Here is a 19,591-nt window from a genome sequence, read left to right as displayed (position 1 = left end):
AAAGGGGCATATTCGATTTCGATAATTCAACCATATAATGTAGTTTCGATTACTTGTGTCTATTTCGTAAAACATTTATAAAAATTGCGCATGTATTCTCAGCCCAAAAATATAAAGGGTAAAAAGGCAAATGAAACTCACCATACTGTATTTTGTAGTAAAAATACATATAACATCATTGAACAAGTGTAAGGTTGGCCTTGGATTCACGAACCTATATTAATTATATATATATATATATATATATATATATATATATATATATATATATATATATATATATATATATATATATATATATATATATATATATATATATATATATGTTGGTCAATATTTGTCTAACAATTTAGGTTGTGTCATAGTGTACCACAATCCTAATGCTCGAGTCTAATATGCAAAGGACGCTAAAATTTAGTTTGACTCAAAATGATTTCCAGAATTTAAAAATGATTATTATATAATTTTTAAATATCGTCGTTATATATATTTAAAAATATTTTTAAAAGTTTTAATAGAATAAATAATATAATTCATTTATTAATAAATACAATTTTATATTAAGGTATACTTTTATATATCTTAAGTATTAAATTTATAAAGTTCATTTAATATTAAAAATATTGTGATAGATTCTATTGGGGTAATTATAATATTCGTATTACATTTTTATTTGATTAAATAGCATTGATAATAATAATAATTAAAAGTCATATTATTTTGTAATAATAATTATTATTATTTTATTAATAGAAATCAAATAATAATATGGTAAAATAATAATTCAATTTAAGATATTTTTAATATTTACGATACTTTTTATGATTACTTTAAAGTAATAATTTTTATTTAAAAATGATAGTAATAATATTATTTTATAGTAATAATGACATTTCTATTAAAATGATAATTTTTGATAAAAAAGATAGTTTTAATGCTAACGATATTTTTAGTAATACTAGTAATGTTAAAAAATAATAAGAACGATAATTTTATGTAATTCATTATCTCACAATATTTAATTTTTATCATGATACTCATACTCATTATTTCCTAATCAGTTTGTTAATAGTTTTTAAATCGTCTTTTATATCACGTTCTTATACCTTATCTCATCCCTAGTATAACAACCTTTAAGATTCAACATAACCTATCTAAGGGCAATATCAAATGTACAAGCATGCATAATCCTATTTTCTCGAGCACTAGTCAGGGATACACTATTAGTATGTAAAAATTTAATTAGGAGTACTCACGTATCAATATTGAGATTCAATATTGCAGGAAAGGTACGTAGATGCAACGGAGATGACAAACACTAGATTGACTTCATGAGCATACCCCTGATCCATACCCATGACCTCCATAGCTATAACCCATAATTTCCTTAGCCCTATCCTACTCGAAAACCAGTTTTAAAATAATTCGCTCATGACCTCGTCGTAGCATTTTATGTATAATACAAATAATAATACTACTAATAATAATATTAAGATTAATAATAATATTAATAATGATAATAATAATATTAATATTAATATAAATATAAAATATTTACGAAGGAATGTAACATGTATGTGTATATGAAAGATTAAATCGCAAGCTTTTATAGATGGTTATATGCATTCACCTCTCATGTCCGGACCCATCATTCTCACATGATTTATAAAGCACACGGTTTATGTTTCCTTCGTCGACATCATTATTAATTATTTATTATTATATATAAATTAATATTTAATCTATATAATTAATTATATATTATATTATATTTACGTTCATGGTAAAAATATAATTTTTACAAAAATGACACGGACGTGGTCTCACGACTCATGTACCACTTTCGGTTTTTCGTGCGCACTTTCGTACGTTTAGGAAATTAGTCTTTTACGTTACGCGACGTGTACCTTTATCAATAATTTGACTTACTCATCAATAAATTACCTTACAAAAAATGTAACTTATAAAATTGAGCGTTGTGGTCATTTACTTTTATAAATCAGTGACTCGTTGTTTATCAAAATATTTTATTTTAAATTAAACGTTTTGTGACATGTACCTTTATTATTAACTAGACTTAAACCAATTAAAAACTAACCCACTCAAAGTGTAACTTAATCTTTTGAGTGGTTTGGTCATTTCTTTTTATAAATCGACATCTCGTTATATAACAAAATATATATCTAATCTTATTAGTTTGAATCAAAACGTTTTATGACTAAAATAAAATATATGTACATTTAAAATTTATAAACTTATACATAATACATATGTTTGAAATATTTATCCAATAATATAATATTTCACTTTTCAAAATTAATTATATTTCAAAGACCAATATATATATAACATTAAAATCGTGTGAATACAAGATATTGTTATATCTCCTAACGGTTATGCTCGAAAACTTAATCTGATATAACTTATTTATGCGCCAACCTTTACTTTAATTTCTCAAAGGCTCTAGTTAAAATATCTATTTATAAATCGAATCAATGAACAAGGGTTACTATCTTTTACCTAACTAATATATCTAATATACATAATCACGTTCTATATACGTTGCAAGTTATCAACCAAGTGTTATGAAATTCAACCCTCCACCAACCTTTGACTAATCCTCGATAAGAACACTGTCGTTCTTGCATGCGCATCATTTCACTAATTTTCCGAATATCGTTAAAAATGTAATAGTCTCTTAAATCACAGTGGACCTTACGACGGAGACTCGTGATCATAATTCAATGTATCCGATAATTCAATCATTTGATACTATCTTTTAATCTCGTCGATAAACTTACATCGAACAAATACGTTCGTATAAAGTATTATTCATTTAATACCTTGATAACATTTCCCACCTCATTAAATAGATCTCATAGCTTATATTCATATCAACTAATCCGTTCAATGTTTTATAATATGTGTCAATCTAATAAGCACACATGTATATATATATATATTTATTTACACTTAATTGTTCGTGAATCGTTTGGCATGGTCAAAGGGTATTTAATTAAATGAATATAATTTCAAAACTTTCGAGACTCAATCATTACAGATTTGCTTATCGTGTCGGATATATATAAAGGTTAATGTTTAAATTTGTTCGAAAATCTCCGGGTCATCACATACACACCTTGTCACTTCAGACAACGTCCAGTTTCCTTCGGCGTTCGAGCAAGCAACACGTACACTTCATACACGGATCGTACACCATAAATACATTATGTACAATAAATATTTGGGTCTTATACACACAACATGCGTGATGGTTAGTTAAAAGGTATCTTTGCAACTTTAAAGACATATTGTTAAACACTTCCGAAAATGAGGCTATTTTCACCAATTTATGTACTTTTTATTTAATTGGAGACATTCTTATCATTTTTATTGTTTATGTTTATTATTTCCTTTTAAAAGCCATCAATTATGGTTAAAAGAATTAGGGATGGCACCCGTGGATTGTGGGCGTGGATCCACTACATCCATCACCCGCAGCCGCGGATTTTTTGAAGATCCATTAACCCGCGGATATTGGTTAACGGATTTATGTTTAGATCCATGCCCGTACCTACGCGCGGGTCACGAGTTTACCCGCGGATCTTATTCATGAATTATTTGTAAATTGAAGTATTCAAAAATCAAAATAAATATCATTACATAATACATGTGAAGCTACAATGTTTAAAATTAACAATCAACAAAATTTATTTGCTAAAAGTAATCATACATTAGGTTGACGAATTACTAAAGTGATACGTAAAAATTAGATTTATTAAGATAGTCTAATAAACGAAATAAACAAACAACATGCATTGATTATATAATAAATGTAATGTGTAGTTGTGGGATGCTATAGTTACTAAAAAGTTTGATACCAAAATGATATGACGAATGTAGAAACTTATACGGAGTAAATTATTACCTACTGGTCATATATCAAGGTGGCGATTTTCACCCATTTATTACGGATTTTCAGATCAGATTTTACTTGTAACGGATCTATTGCATCCATCACCCATCCGCTATCCGTCCGCGAGTAAAAGATTACATCCAAGCCCACTCGCGGGTAATTTTTTTTAATTTTACCCGCCCATCACAAACGCGGTACAGTAGATCTCCAATTTTTTTAAATTCATTGCCCATCCCTAAAAAGAATCATATCATAAGAATCATAGTATCATAAGGATTATACCCGGAAACCCCAAACATGAAAACCCGGAAACCCGGAGAGATACTCCTCTGGTCAAGTTTTAACAACTGCAAAATGGCATCTATCTATCATTTTTGTCTCGGTATAAAAATAAATTCAGCTGAGAATCAAATCAAAAGGGTGTGTGAAGATGATGAATCTTCAAGTTATAATTCCATTATCCTCCCTATCTAAACCACCTACCAATTCAAATTCTTTCTATCTTCCCCCCCTTTTAACTCACCATCAATTCGCTTCTTCTTTTTCTACTAGAAATCTCAATTATGTTGTTAAACAACAACATTCAAGGTGTACAATCACTTGCTCTTCATCTGACACCGATCATTCTGCTACAACTACAAACCAGGTGACACACCTTATTTAAACCATCAATTTCACAATCACTTTATTATATATGTATATACAGTTGTTTATTTTAGTGATTTGGTTAAAATTGTTATTATTATTAATATTGTAGACGAGTGATTTTGTAAAAGAGAAGAGTGTATCCGTGGTCCTATTAGCTGGTGGAAAAGGAAAAAGAATGGGTGTATGTATTCTTTTCAATTCTGTTTAATATTTTGAAATTTTATGTTGGTACCTAATTCCTTGTTTCTGGTACTCCACTTATTTTACAACCAAGAATTGCTCTATCATATTGACATATTGATTTGAAAATTTCAAGATATCTATATTATTTTTTTACATTGAAAAGTGAATATTTGGATGTGATGGTTCAAAAGGTAACAACATCGCGTTTTGATGGTTCGATAAAGCAGCCCGACAAGTGTCCACAAACACTATTTTTCCTTGGAAAGAAAACGTAGATACCTTAGATTGATAAAAGGAAGTCGGTTAAATGAAATGAGCAATATTGTAAAAGTTGGGTGCTTCTTTTGTGCCATATCTCGTCTATATTTAACTAGCTTGCCTTTTTTCAGTTTTATGTGGGATTGTCTACATCTTAACTCCACATACCCCACATATGTGGGATTGGGTTTTGTTGTTGTGGTTGTTTAAAGCAATGAGTCAACTAGATGAAATAAGTTGGTACCACCAAGGCATTGCCTGAGTGGTATATGAAGTGGCCATGTGTTTGTTCTTAATGAATAGGCGCAAGTTCGATTCCAATGGCCGGGATCTATTTGGTACTACCAACAATTAGCTTCTCGAAGGGGGTTCTCAACCGTACTGACGCGTTTGTGGGTGGAATATGATCGCGACGGTGGTTAAGTCCTTTTTTGGGTGATGCCAATAATGTCCTTCAAAAAACATGAAATAAGTTGGTGTTGATGCGAAATGGGTCTCCATTTTGTTTTTTAAACACTAGGTTTGTGAGCACCACCTAAAAGGGAATGGTAGCATAGATTCAGTAGTATATATATGTCAGTACTTTTATATAGTTGCTACTTATTATTTTTTCTCATTTTCGTTATGTTATTTTGGTGTGAATCATGATGTCTGTTTTCTTTACCTGTTTTTGTGAGTAGGCAAGCATGCCAAAGCAGTATCTTCCACTTTTAGGGCAACCAATTGCTTTGTATAGGTAATTCGGTAACTACTCAAACCCCACTCATCTCGTTCTTCATGTTGACGCTGGAAGTTCACTTATACGGTCATTGCATTTAATTTTAATCAGTGAGCTCATCAAGTGCTAAAGAATCACTAACACATTTTAACTTTCTTCCTCAATGATATTCATAGTATAAAAACTCAAGTTTTTCTATACCTACTCTTAAGTCTTAACCTTCTTGAGCAACTACAGTTCCACTCTGTCTTCTAATGATTCATCTTTTTTAGCGTACTAATTACTATTTAAAGTTACTTGGAAAGACTGTTACTGTTATGTTGAGCATACTGCTTTTAAGCCCGAAGCGCAATATCTTGACTTTGTTACTAAAGTCAATGCACATCCTCTTTGACTGTCTTAGTAATTTTAGATTAGGCAATCTCAACCACCACCTTACTTATGTCAAAGTATATCCTTGTTGACTTTTGTAGTACTTTTTAGAATGCAAAAGCACATACTCTCTGACCATCCATCTTACCAATGCCAAAGCACATCATCTTTTACTGTCTTAGTAGTTTATCTATAACATGTTAAATTAAACTAATAGCTAGATTTGAAACAGGTCAAATCTGTTAATGGGTCAGAAGTTGCATATAGCTAAGTTATGAATATACCATATTAATTAATTGTTCTATTTGAAAGAAATAAATATCCCGATGAAATAATGTGTTTTTTTTATCATATTGACTTTGTTTAAAATAAGAATTTTTTTTATTCATAAAATTGTTTTGGGTCAAAATCAACCCCAACATGACGTGATCCATTTTCACACATCCAAGATACTTGCCTCTTGCAACTCACTACCCGACCCACCTGAGCTGCCCATGCTGCCACGTCTACTATTATTACTCTCGTGGTACATCAAATCATTTGCGTAGTCTGTAATATAACGATGCTCCATTTGTTTGCAGTTTCTACATTTTTTCAAAGATGCCTGAAGTCAAGGAGATTGTTGTAGTTTGTGATCCATCTTACCAAGACATTTTTGAAGGTCCAACCACATTCTTCTTAAAACTAAAAGAACACAATACGTTGTTGTGCCCAATGTAATTTTTTCCCCTTTTATCACACACAAATGAAGCTCAGTTTTTTCTCTCTTATTAGATGCCAGAGAGACGATCAACGTGGACTTAAAATTTGCATTGCCCGGAAAGGAAAGACAAGATTCTGTGTACAGTGGACTTCAGGTTCGTTTCCATGTATTGTGAAGTTTCTGTTTCTATTTAGTTCATTATACATGTTATTTTTATTTATTTATTTCTGATATAATATCCTTTATGACCAGACAATTGATTCAAAATCTGAACTTGTATGCATCCATGATTCCGCAAGGCCTTTGGTAACTTCAAATGATGTAGAGAAGGTTTGTTATTTACTTCATTAGTTGCATCTCAAATGTTTATCATATGAATATTTATCTATCCTTCTAGTTACATCTTAATATTGAATTGTGTCAATCGATTGATGCGTATTTGAAATGTATATCAATTGTAGAACACAACGGATTTAATAATTAATTTGAAATTTGTTGCATTCCATCTACGACTCTCACAAAATCACCCGAAATAATTTTTTGGATGTTGCACAAGCGTTTAAAAGTTTATCCTTTCACTCTTGATAATCTACTGACAGGTTCTGAAAGATGGCTTGCGAGTTGGAGCTTCGGTGCTTGGTGTTCCTGCAAAAGCTACTATCAAAGAAGTATATACATACACTGAAAAAATAAAAATTAATAAATAAACTAATTTAAAAAGAAAATAAATAATGGATGGGTCAAATTATTTCAACGATTCGTGCAGGGAAATAGTGAGTCTTTTGTGGTGAAAACGTTGGACAGGAAAACACTTTGGGAAATGCAAACTCCGCAGGTCATCAAGCCTGAGTTGCTGAAGAAGGGTTTTGAGCTTGTAAATAGGTACCAAATACCTTTTTATTATTATTATTTTATATAAAAGAAAAAATTTCTCCTTTCATTTATACAAGATGATGATGATGATTGATTGATAATCATGGTCTCGTGTAACAGGTCAATATAAGGCCGTTTTTATTACGTGTATAGTTATTTACAAACGGTTTAGTATGTTGTATGGATCTAGTAAAAACTCTGGGAGACTTTAGTCACCTGACTCGACCCATTCATAAGTAATGGGTCGATATTGTCACTTGTGATTTAATATAAGGCTCTTTTGTTCGGTCAAATAACAGAGAAGGTCTAGAAGTCACTGATGATGTGTCCATAGTAGAGCACCTCAAACATCCTGTTTACATCACAGAAGGATCTTATACTAACATCAAGGTATATTTAATTTGATGATTTCAATAATTTTAAAAAACCATCACTAGATAGCCCAGTGGTTGGGGCCCTGAGTTTCTAGCAAGAGGTCTAAACAGCCATGGAGTAATCCTGCTGGGCTGCGTACATCAGAGTATGGGGTCGGATTACTCGCCCTCCCGGGTAGCCCCAACTAATTTTAAACCTTCTACCTTTACCAAAATAATTTTAAAACAAGATTCAAATTGATATTTTAAGTATATCCTGTGAGTGTTGAAAGAGTACATGTGTACTATAAATTTCAAATTTTTGTGTGGCTTGCAGGTAACAACTCCTGATGATTTATTACTTGCTGAAAGAATATTACATACCGAATCGCCTGTGCCAGCTTAATTGATTACTATTTTCTGTCATTCTGTGACACTATAAGTTGTTATTATGAGCTGAATGACTATTGTGGATTCTGAAAAAGGGAGAGATACAATTTTATGTGTATGTATGTTAAGTGCAATCCATAGAGGTTTTGATTATTGCAAGTTCAATTGCTTACCAGTGAGACAACTTGGTCTATCTTTAGTTATATTTTTCTGTTCTTAATCCTGGTTATTATTGTTTAATACTCTGCCAATTAAGTAATTAAGTGTAAGGGTATGTATCTTGATAGTGTCTTAATTGGACTATGTACATCTTACATCATCTTACATTCTCGTATCACGTTAATGCAAGATTGAATGTTGTTGTATCATATCATCAACTTATTTATTAATTATCAATATATTATTTGAAGGCAAACTCAGTCACTTATCTAATACTAACACGAATATATACATCACGAAATATCCTAAGCAAGATTTGAATACTTAATTTCAAGATTCTAAGGGTGACCTCGATATCGTCTAGCCATTGACTCTTTGGTAATATATTTATATTTATATTGTTAATATTAAAATTGAATATTAACTATTAAATTTAAATTAATAATTAATATATTATATAAAAAAAGTTAAAAGTTCTTACACACAAAAATATACGACATAAAATCTTGCCTCATTTTTTTTGGACATTAATTTATGATCACCCAGGAAGATTAAACCACGTTATATTCCGTAGTTGTATAACCCGGCCCAATTTATTGATGCTATCTCTAACTACTATCAAAACCTTGATTGCAAAAGAAAATGCACGGAGCAATAAATTTTTCTAACAACAACTAGCATATAAGTTTTTACAAATCAATACCGGTTACTTACGGTCAATATATAAGCAATGTATACAACAATTTTATTGCACACTAACAGGAAAAATTCGATACTAATCCTCCGTGACATTAAGGACAAAAGATTTTTGAACTTGCTTTTCAAAAAATAAATAAATATAAAAATAATATAATTAATAGTAATAGTAATAAATAAATTTAAAAAGTCTGTTTAAATATGTACAGTAAAATCAAGTCTGTTGTGTATTTGCTTTCGAGTATCAACAACAAAAAAGAAACAAGTACGTGGGCTTTTTAATAGAGACCCGGTAGTATTGGGCTTTTTAACTTGAGCCTTAAGGCCGACTTGTATTTACCCTTTAACATGTCGCCAGTTTTTGCACCCCAAACCCTACTTTTCTTTTCGATTCAGTCATCTCTAACAATATCTTCAATCAATCACACTCTTCGCGGCTGCTAATTTTCGACGACGGATTCACGTATTGCTTCTCCATACGAATCGTAACTTTTCGCATAGATTTTTCGTTAGTTTCACTTTTGCGCGTTTGATTTTTCGTTCTGTTCATTTTTTGTGTTCAATTGATTAGCAATTTATGAATTTATCCGTCTTGCATCTAATTTGCGGCATGTACTGATCTGTGATTAATTTTTTCTACTGTTTCGTTCCTGATTTACTAATCTCGTGCCTAAATTAGGTTTCTGATATTTTTTGCTGAATATTATTATAGAGATGTAATGGAATTTATGTGTAATTATGTGTTACACACTAGTTAAACTGTTACATGTAATTTGCTGTACGTACGGATCGGCAATTGATTTTTTTCTACATCTATGTGTTGTGTTGCTGATTAACTAATCGTGTGCCTGAAATTAGGTTTCTAATAATTTTTGCTGAATATTATTTATTATTTATATAATTATGATGGAAATCTGTTGGTGTTTAGTGCTCTACAAGTTGGAATAGTAGTTACAATTGTTATAGTTTATGGATTTATGGATATAGTTTAGAATTTTATTTGTGTATATTAGCATAGTAGTTACAATTGCTACTTCTGCTTTTGGTTGTACTTAGTGTTATGCTATTGATTGATTAAGAATAATAACAAAAACTAAATTGTTGTATATGTATCATAGCAGGTAGAAGACTTCTGTGATTGAAAATGGCGACTTTTGCGAAACCGGAGAATGCTCTGAAACGAGCGGAAGGTGAGTGGCATCATCGCATTGATGTATTGTTTCTATGTAGGGTTTTTATCTGCTGCTAGGTGAAATTCAGTTCAATAGGCGGTCGTTGGTGGTCTAAATATATTGTGTAACAAACCTATGCTTACTTGATTAGGATAAAAAATAGTGTCAAAAAATATTTTCTTTATGGCTTGTGCTTTTTACCTACAAGTTAGCTGCTATTGGTGAGTGGTGATGACATCAATCAATAGTCTAAATAATTGAGGACTGAGGGTTTGCCGTTGTTTTTTGATCATTGGCTTACTATCAGCTATTGTCACTTGTGCCGTTGGACTAATGAGACTAGTCATCAAGCAAAGTCAGTGTATTTGTTTGCTACGTGATGGTTGATCTGTTGTTAAAAATGATAAAGAAGATGAAGTGAAAATTACATTTGTACCTCCTAGGAAATTGTTATGGACTAGGTATATGTCCAATTGAAGGTTTTTTGAATTGGAATTTCAAGTTGGCAAGTATCTATCGATTGGCTAAAACTGGGATCTTTGTAGATAAGTGGGAAAATTGTTTTTTGTCAAACCAAACTGTTTGGGTGCAGATTTTATTTTTTTTATTCGTAATATAAAGAGAGAACTTAGAATGTATATATGCCTTTTTCTGGCAAAATTACATGCATACTGTATATTTAATGAATGCATGTATTTTCAACTCAAACTTTAATATTGATTGCTGGACCCATTTCATGATATTGAGGCGGTTGAAGTTATTCTATTGCGTTTTTTATGCTCCACTGCTGACTTTATTCTAACCTAGTAGTCACGACTTACTTTGCCGGGGTACCGTCCCCTTTTCCCTAGTAGTCACGACTTTAAATATTAGGCTGACATTTACAATGATGTTTTTGTTGCTTGCATGCACAACTTTTTATTTAACCCTCAAGCTGATGCAGTGTTGCATGTTTACGTCTATCTAAAGATGTCTAGGCTTTTGTATCTTCAAACACTTCCAGTGCAGTGTGCATGTATATGAATAACTCACCTTTGTTAGTACTTGAATGCAGAATTGATCAATGTTGGCCAGAAACAAGATGCTCTTCAAGCCCTTCATGATCTTATCACTTCCAAGAGGTACAGAGCATGGCAGAAAACGCATGAGAAAATTATGTTTAAGTACATCGAACTTTGTGTTGATATGAGGAGAGGTAGATTTGCCAAAGATGGTCTGATTCAGTACCGAATAATTTGTCAGCAAGTTAATGTTAATTCGTTAGAGGAAGTGATTAAGCACTTCATGGATCTCTCAACCAAAAGGGCTGAGTTGGCTCGTAGTCAGGCTCAGGCTTTAGAAGAAGCCCTGGATGTTGATGATCTTGAAGCTGATAAAAGACCTGAAGATTTAATGCTGAGTTATGTTAGTGGTGAGAAGGGAAAGGACCGCTCTGATAGGGAGCTTGTGACCCCATGGTTTAAGTTTTTGTGGGAAACTTACAGAACAGTTCTTGAAATTCTTCGAAACAACTCCAAGTTGATGGCTTTGTATGCAGTAAGTTTTCTTTCAATAATTGTAGCTTCCATTACCCTTGCATTATTAATCATTAGAGTTAATCTTTTGATAATCAACATATTAAAACGTTTCTGAACATTAAGATCTGATATTTTTCTGGCTTATGAACTTGACGGTGTTCTGCTAAACTATAACTCATTATCCCCTTGTTTATTTTTGGGGAATATGATGATTCTACTCTACTTATCTCATCATTATTGTAAATCATGTGATTCTTCATATAAACACTAATATATATGGAGTAGTAGATATATGTGAGTTCAGAGCTTTAATTGTAAGGAGAAGAGACTTTGAAAGAGATGTTTGTCCAATTTATCTTTTTGTTTAAAACCGGTATTACATTATGGCCATCCAGGTTAAAGGTTCTTAATGCTAGTCGTTTGTTAACATTTATAATAATGCATACAACTATGTTTGTGAGCAATATTTAAGAATGGATAGTCTGATTTGCAGATGTTTACAGTTGAACAAGTAACAAGCTCAGATTGTTTTACTTTGGGTTTCAGCGTGCTAATGCAATAATTAATTATTGACCCGAAGACTTTCTTTATCTGCTAATACTGCTGTATTAAGTCAATGTTACTGTGTTTACATATTGTAGATTTATGTTCACTTGTTACTATTTTAAGTAGATTCTTTAAGTTGGAACTTTTCTATCTCAATTTTTTTACCGACTTGTGAGCCATATAATCGAAGTAATGGAGTGTGATGTATGATTACTTGTATGCAGGACACAGCACACCGTGCTTTCCAGTTCTGCAAACAATACAAAAGGACAACCGAGTTTCGCAGGCTTTGTGAGATAATCAGGAACCATCTTGCAAACCTTAACAAGTACAGAGATCAGAGGGACAGGCCTGATCTAACTGCTCCTGAAAGTCTACATTTTTATCTCGATACACGATTTGAGCAGTTGAAAGTTGCAACTGAGCTTGAGCTCTGGCAGGTTTGTTTCTGTTTTTTTTGTATTATAGTTGGGAAGATGGGACGTTTGATTGACCCACATACATTTTGTTTATGATAACAAAATTGTGATAAATTCTACTTGGTATGTGATAGAATTTATGCTGAAAAGGGGACTTTTGTGTAACTTGCTAGTTTGTTTCATTCTGTTTTTTAATTTACGAAGCTAACCTTTTTCGCTTGTTAGAGATAATATTCTTAAAAATCACTCAAAGTCAACAAATATATAAATAAATGGGTTGAAATCATTACATATTATTATTTATTCTGATTATACATTTTCTTGTCTAATCTAAATCATTTATTTTATTTGTTTGATTGTATTTTCAGGAAGCCTTCCGCTCCGTAGAAGATATTTATGGGCTGACAAACATGGTTAAGAAAATGCCAAAATCATCCCTAATGGCTGTATATTATGCGAAGTTAACAGAAATTTTCTGGATCTCCTCTAGCCATCTATATCATGCTTATGCATGGTTTAAGCTTTTCCAACTTCAAAAAAGCTTCAATAAGAATCTGAACCAGAAAGACCTGCAGTTAATTGCTTCATCTGTATTGTTGGCTGCGCTTTCAGCTCCACCGTATGATCATATGAAAACTGCTTCTCATTTAGAACTGGAACACGACAAAGAGCGGAATTTAAGGATGTACAATCTTATCGGATTTAATATCGATGCCAAGCTTGAAACAAAAGAAGTGGTATCTCTCGACCTTGAATTATATCTTTTTCATATATATGCTGGTTCTACAATGTAATTCACATTTTTTTTTTTGTTTTTTGTTTTTTTGCAGCTGTCTCGGTCATCTCTTCTAGCAGATCTGGTAAGATTGCTTTCAAATCACCTGTTAATTGCAATGTTACTTAAGCCCAACTGATTCTTGAAACGTTCTATATGTATTCATATGCATTGTAAATACTGTAATGGTTTTTTCATGTTGGTATTTTTGTATATCATCTCCTTTTTACTTTCACGAATAGGGCTTTTATATTTGATTTTTTGTAACTGTTCTCTTCCGTATATAGGTTTCTAAAGGAGTAATGACGTATGTAACTCAAGAAGTGAAGGATCTTTACCATCTTCTTGAAAATGAGTTTTTGCCTCTGGATTTGGCGTCAAAAGTTCAGCCTTTGCTGACAAAGATATCAAAACTTGGGGGCAAGATATCTTCAGCTTCTTCTGTACCTGAAGTCCAGCTTTCTCACTACATTCCTGCTTTGGAAAAAGTAGCTACCTTGAGACTCTTGCAACAGGTAAATAATTGTGGTTAATGTTTAACTATTACGTGTTTGGTTTTATTTATTTTTATGGATATTCTTATGAATTTTTCTTATCATGGTTTCAGGTGTCCCAGGTGTATCAGACCATGAAAGTTGAAACTTTATCAAAAATGGTTCCTTTCTTTGAGTTCTCAGTTGTGGAAAGGATTTCTGTTGATGCTGTTAAACATAATTTCATTGCTATGAAAGTTGACCATATGAAGGGTGCAATTATATTCGGCGACTTGGTTAGTCTATATTACCATGTTCTATGTCTTCTTTTTATATCTCATGCTTCTTCGTGGACTAACGTTGTATCTCATATATTGTATCAGGGGTTTGAGTCTGACAAGTTGCAAGATCATTTGAGTGTTTTGGCTCAGAATTTGAATAAGTCAAGATCAATGATTTACCCTTCTCAGACGAAAGCTTCAAAACTGAGTGCTATGCTTCCAAGTTTGGCAGATATTGTAGATAAAGAGCACAAAAAGCTTCTTGCTCGGAAATCTATTATTGAAAAACGCAAGGAGGAACAGGAGCGTCACCTGCTTGAGATGGTATTTTATGTTCTCTGAATTATAATTATGTCTCATTTTCTCAATTTTTGTTTTTCTTTTGTCCTTTTTTGGGCGGGCATCTTTAATCATTTCTCGGAGTGTTCATTATTGCGATAAACCACCCATTTACCCATGCAAAATATATTAGTTTTGAAATAATATGATTTGTAATTGTAATTGTAATCATCTTTGACACAAGTTGTATTATATGAAATCTAAATTATGGGACAAAATATGCTTTGGGTCGATACATATTTTACCTTGTTGACTCTTTACCCAATCGGGTTATGATGCCATCTCTAGTTCTGTGCTTTTGACATCATCTACGGGCTTCACTAATAATTTTTCTTATTGTTCTGCTTAATGATTAATTTTAAAGGAACGAGAAGAGGAAACAAAAAGACTAAAATTGCAAAAGAAAACCGAGGAGGCGGAACAGAAGAGACTTGCTACTGAGTTTGAAGAAAGGAAGCATCAACGTATTAGAAGGGAAATTGAGGAGCGTGAGCGTGAGGAAGCTCTGGCTTTACTTAATGATGTTGGAAAACGTATCGGTAAAAAAGGAAAGAAGCCTATCATTGAGGGGGTGTGTAACTTTGATTCTTATTTCTCATGGTTTATTCTCGGTTTGAAGCCGTTGTTTGACTTTAACGTTGACCGATAATTTTCTTTATAGGATAAGGTGACAAAACAGACTTTGATGGAGATAGCTTTACAGGAGCAAGTTAGAGAAAGGCAGGAAATGGAAAAGAAAATGCAAAAATTAATTAAAACAATGGATCACTTTGAAAGAGCAAAGAGGGAAGAGGCCGCACCTTTGATTGAACAAGCTTTCCAAAAACGTTTAACTGAAGAGAAGAAACTTCATGAACGTGAGCAGCAGGTATCCTGTCGACTTCACTTTTAACATTTTTTCACTTTAACTGTTAGGATTGTGTTATTCATCTTAATGACTTCATAAATGTGTTGCAGCTCGAAGTTGAGTTGAGCAGAGCACGTCATGATGGGGATGTGAGGGAGAAGTATAGACTTGCCCGGGTTACCCAAGATAAGGTCTTCTTTTTTACCTCCCTTTTTTTTAATCTTTTTTTTTGTATAGCTAAAAATTTACTGACCTATTGTTGTTTATTATACAGACCGCGTTTGAAGAAAGAGTCGTTAGTCGTCGTCAGGCAGAGCACGATAGAATGGAATTAGAGAGGAAGCAACGAGTAAGCCAAGTTCTGAAGGCGCGAAAAGAGGAGAGGGAGATCAAGAGGAAAATGCTTTACTATCTCAAAACTGAAGAAGAAAGACTCGACAGGTTACGTGAGGAGGAAGAAGCTCGTAAGCGTGAAGGTGAATCCTTTTTATTATTTTTTTATAATAATATAATAATAAGTTTCTATTCACGGATCCTCATGTTTATATATTTCTCAATTGGTTATTTAGAGGCCGAAAGGCGAAAGAAAGAAGAAGCAGAGAGAAGGGCGAAGCTGGACGAAATTGCTGAAAGGCAGAGGAAAAGAGAGGAGGAACTGGAAGAACGAGAGAGGGCAAGGAAGGAAGCTATTTTAAGGGGTACTCCAATTGATGCCCCAGCCAAGCCTGCATCTGAGCTTCCAGGGCCAGGATCAGCCGCACCACCAGGTGCTGGTGCACCTGCAGCAGCGGGTGCAACTGCATCAACTGGTGGTGGTGGGAAGTACGTGCCTAAGCACCGTAGAAGTGGGCCAGCAGAGCCAGCTGCACCTCCACCAGCACAATCTGATAGGTGGGGAAGTGGGAAGCCGGATGATGCTCCTCCTGGGGCTGGAGGACCAAGTGGAAAGTGGAGACCACCTGGCAGCGGAGGTGGTGCTGGCACTGGTGGTGGTAAGGGTTGGTCGTCTTCTAAGTATTCTCGGTGAAATGTTTAAGGTTGGGTTTTTGACATGTCTTGTTACCTTGTTGGGTTTTTAAATTTGTAAGAGAAGATGGTGTACTTTATTGTTTTCTGAAATATGGGAAGAAGAATTAGACCAGACCCAAACTAATAACAGTGGATGTGTGAATTTTGTTTGTTATGAAAGCACTTATGGAATTTAAATGATTGTTTCAGTTTTCTGTGCATTTCTATACTATGATGGTGTTTTGCTAATTTTCACTTGGATTTTTTTAATCTAGATTTGATATCGGATGATCATTATGAGATAAGTAAGTTATATATAATATCTTCAAATGGAGTGGTTGTGAAGCCGGTCATTAAGTGTCGGAAACTTAAAGGTAAATCGGTCATCGGTTAGTTAGATCGATCTTTATTCGTTTAGTTAGGTGTGTTGATTCTTCCTTCGTTAGCTTTGTGTTGGTTTATTTGTGTAAGCTTCTAGTTTGTGTCTATTTTGTGGGTTTGTATTTGTGGCACGTTTCGTTTAAGGCTCGGGTTTAGTTAGCTTGGTTTCGATGTTTAGCATTAAGGTCCGAGCCTTGTGGTTTTTAGGTCTGATTGTATCCTTGTTCGTCTCTTTCATCTTTTGATGAAAAGACTTAGTTTTAATACAACAACAACAACGAAACCCAATACTACATGAGTGATGTATGGGGAAGGTGAGATGTAGACAATCCTTCCCCTATCCGAGAAATAGACCAGTCATTTCTCCCACAGAAAGTAGAGAAAGTCATCCCTCTTCTCATTTGACGGATAAAGAGATTGCTTTCGAGTGGACCTCCGGCCAAAAAGTAGGAATTTTTTTTTTTAAATAGTAAAATAAAATTAAAAATAAAAAATAAAAATAAAGATAAAAATAAAAATAAAAATAAAAAATAAATAATAGAAATAAAAAAGAGGCGCCAAGAAAATGGTAGAAATTAAATTTCCATGTGTTTAAAAGCCTGCCTGAAACATCAATTTAGGCTCTAAGCGGTAGTCAAGTCGTCACTTAAACGACGCTTGGTGTTGCCTCGAAAAATAAAGCCAAGGGACCTTGTAAACATTACTCGATGGGTATGTCAGGTGGAAGTTGTTGCGAGAGCAAAGAGCCAACCACCCGTAACAAACCAGAACACCACTCATGCACCTTTACGGTAGACATCCCCGAAGACACACAGCTAAAAGAATACCAATCAAGCTCGGGAGCAAAGAAGGTCGTTATTTTAGCCAAAAAAATATATATATATATAATATCTTCAAATGTAGTCCAAGTTTAACATTCTCCTACCTTTTTTTTCTGAAAAAAACTAAAACTCCTAAAACCGAGATCATTTTTCATAAGAAAACGCCCTCAACATAAAATACAAAAGAACGGAAAAACGGGGAAGTTCGCACCTAGATAGCAACCATTTAAACAAAAAAAATACCTATGAACGAGTCTCCTCAACCTGAAAAACTCAAAAACAATACTAAACCGAATACAACACGATAATAACAGGACGCGAAATCAACAAACAGAAGAAAGAAAACGAATAAACCCGAGACAAACCCAACCTATAAACCGCTAGATCCCGCCCTCTTCAACTTACCATTAAACGTCTCTTTCAAAATTTTCTTCCCGGACCGATTCTCTATCTACTAAGATAATACATTGATGAATCTATCACCCAGTACGATCTCCTCGGCCAAACGTGTCATCATTTCATCGAATGTCACGAAAGCTTCCACATACATATTACCCTTCCCGTTAGTCGCTGAACTGTCGTCTCTTCCATCATGAGAGTCCATAAACAAGCTTTGAATTGAGTACCCGTAATCCAAGTCATCACTGTGATCTTTAAGCTTATGAGTACTCGAAGTGGAAGCCTCATTCATCTTCTTTCTTGACCTCGGATTATCTTCACCAAGTAAACTTCTTGAAACATCTCTACTCAAAACGTACGACGATTTACAAAAACCTTTGCACGAGGGGGATTTACCTGACAATCAAACTTTCTTCCACGCTGCTAGATATTCTCATGATAAACAAGATTTGCATAAATGTCCCACATTAGATTGCAGATCTTCCTGCGCGATTTATAAAAAAAAAAGGCTCAAAAATCAAGGCTTCAACAAAGAAAAGATGTTATTGCTACTCCACATCAGAGCCCGTGTAAGGGACACAAAAGGAAAAAATTGAAGGCAAGGGATTTTTCCGAAGTTGTTGGGGCTGGATCGACAGAACATTGTGATGATAACATTGAGGATGTTGGACAGAAGAACAATCAATTGCTTTTGCTCGAAAACCTACTAAAGTTAAAGTTTAGGGCAAGATTTAAAAAAATAAAAAAATAATATAGAAAAATAAGGAGACATCAGAAGGGTTTTCTTGAGGGCTTGCTCGAGAGTAACGAGCGCCCGAAGAAAGCTAAACCATGAGGATCGCCATGTGTTGACAAGGTCCATACAGTTGCGGAAGGTGTCCGGGTCATGATTTCGGCTAACTTAGAGGTAGAGTTTGATTAGTTAAAGGTGGTTTGGAATAAATAGCCTTTTTTCATTGGTTAGCGATTCAAGATGGGGTACCGGTTAGAGATGTTTAACTATAGTCAATGCTTAAGTGGTCGAGTGGATGACAGATGTGGATGGTGTTTGGTACATATAGAATTGATAGATCTTTGATAATTCATTGTTCATGGTCTTATAATGTTTGGACCGCTTTATGTAGTTGGTGGAATGTATGCCTACTTATATCCTTGAATTCTCCTATGATTGGTGTGATGGTTTGGAGTTTGATTGGACCGACTACAGTAGGACGATTTTGGGCGCTAGAAATGATTTGGCGTTTAATGGAGCTTATCAAGGACGGAGCTTAGTTATGTTTTGACGGGGCTGTTGCCAGCCCAAGACTTTGACCAATAGTGTAAAAGTTGGGATATTTTGTAACA

At 33.5% G+C, this 19,591-nt stretch overlaps 2 protein-coding genes across 7 annotated transcripts; both read left to right on the top strand.

The window, feature by feature from the left end:
* Positions 1 to 4,309: 4,309 nt before the first annotated feature.
* LOC139890780 (2-C-methyl-D-erythritol 4-phosphate cytidylyltransferase, chloroplastic-like) lies at positions 4,310 to 8,573 on the top strand. Its single transcript, XM_071873694.1, has 10 exons — positions 4,310 to 4,562; positions 4,674 to 4,745; positions 5,686 to 5,741; positions 6,677 to 6,756; positions 6,870 to 6,952; positions 7,051 to 7,128; positions 7,398 to 7,466; positions 7,565 to 7,680; positions 7,971 to 8,061; positions 8,362 to 8,573. The coding sequence occupies exons 1-10, from the start codon at positions 4,347 to 4,349 to the stop codon at positions 8,428 to 8,430; spliced, it is 930 nt and encodes a 309-aa protein (XP_071729795.1). The 5' UTR covers positions 4,310 to 4,346; the 3' UTR covers positions 8,431 to 8,573.
* Positions 8,574 to 9,619: 1,046 nt separating this feature from the next.
* LOC139894314 (eukaryotic translation initiation factor 3 subunit A-like) lies at positions 9,620 to 16,867 on the top strand. 6 transcript variants are annotated; one of them, XM_071877537.1, is made up of 14 exons: positions 9,620 to 9,732; positions 10,388 to 10,459; positions 11,496 to 11,977; positions 12,729 to 12,944; positions 13,292 to 13,660; positions 13,754 to 13,783; positions 13,986 to 14,213; positions 14,306 to 14,467; positions 14,555 to 14,776; positions 15,156 to 15,362; positions 15,453 to 15,659; positions 15,749 to 15,829; positions 15,913 to 16,114; positions 16,208 to 16,867. In XM_071877537.1, the coding sequence occupies exons 2-14, from the start codon at positions 10,414 to 10,416 to the stop codon at positions 16,663 to 16,665; spliced, it is 2,910 nt and encodes a 969-aa protein (XP_071733638.1). In that variant the 5' UTR covers positions 9,620 to 9,732; positions 10,388 to 10,413; the 3' UTR covers positions 16,666 to 16,867. The 6 variants fall into 6 exon arrangements, with proteins under 6 accessions (XP_071733638.1, XP_071733639.1, XP_071733642.1 ...); XM_071877538.1 differs by having other exon boundaries at positions 9,630 to 9,732; positions 10,391 to 10,459; XM_071877541.1 differs by having other exon boundaries at positions 9,671 to 9,777; positions 10,391 to 10,459.
* The last annotated feature ends 2,724 nt before the right edge of the window (positions 16,868 to 19,591 follow it).

The sequence above is a fragment of the Rutidosis leptorrhynchoides genome, chromosome 2 (genome assembly GCF_046630445.1).
Source record: "Rutidosis leptorrhynchoides isolate AG116_Rl617_1_P2 chromosome 2, CSIRO_AGI_Rlap_v1, whole genome shotgun sequence".
Taxonomy (NCBI): Eukaryota; Viridiplantae; Streptophyta; class Magnoliopsida; order Asterales; family Asteraceae; genus Rutidosis; species Rutidosis leptorrhynchoides.
Note: the sequence above shows the minus strand (reverse complement) of the source record. Positions and strands in the feature narration are given on the sequence as shown.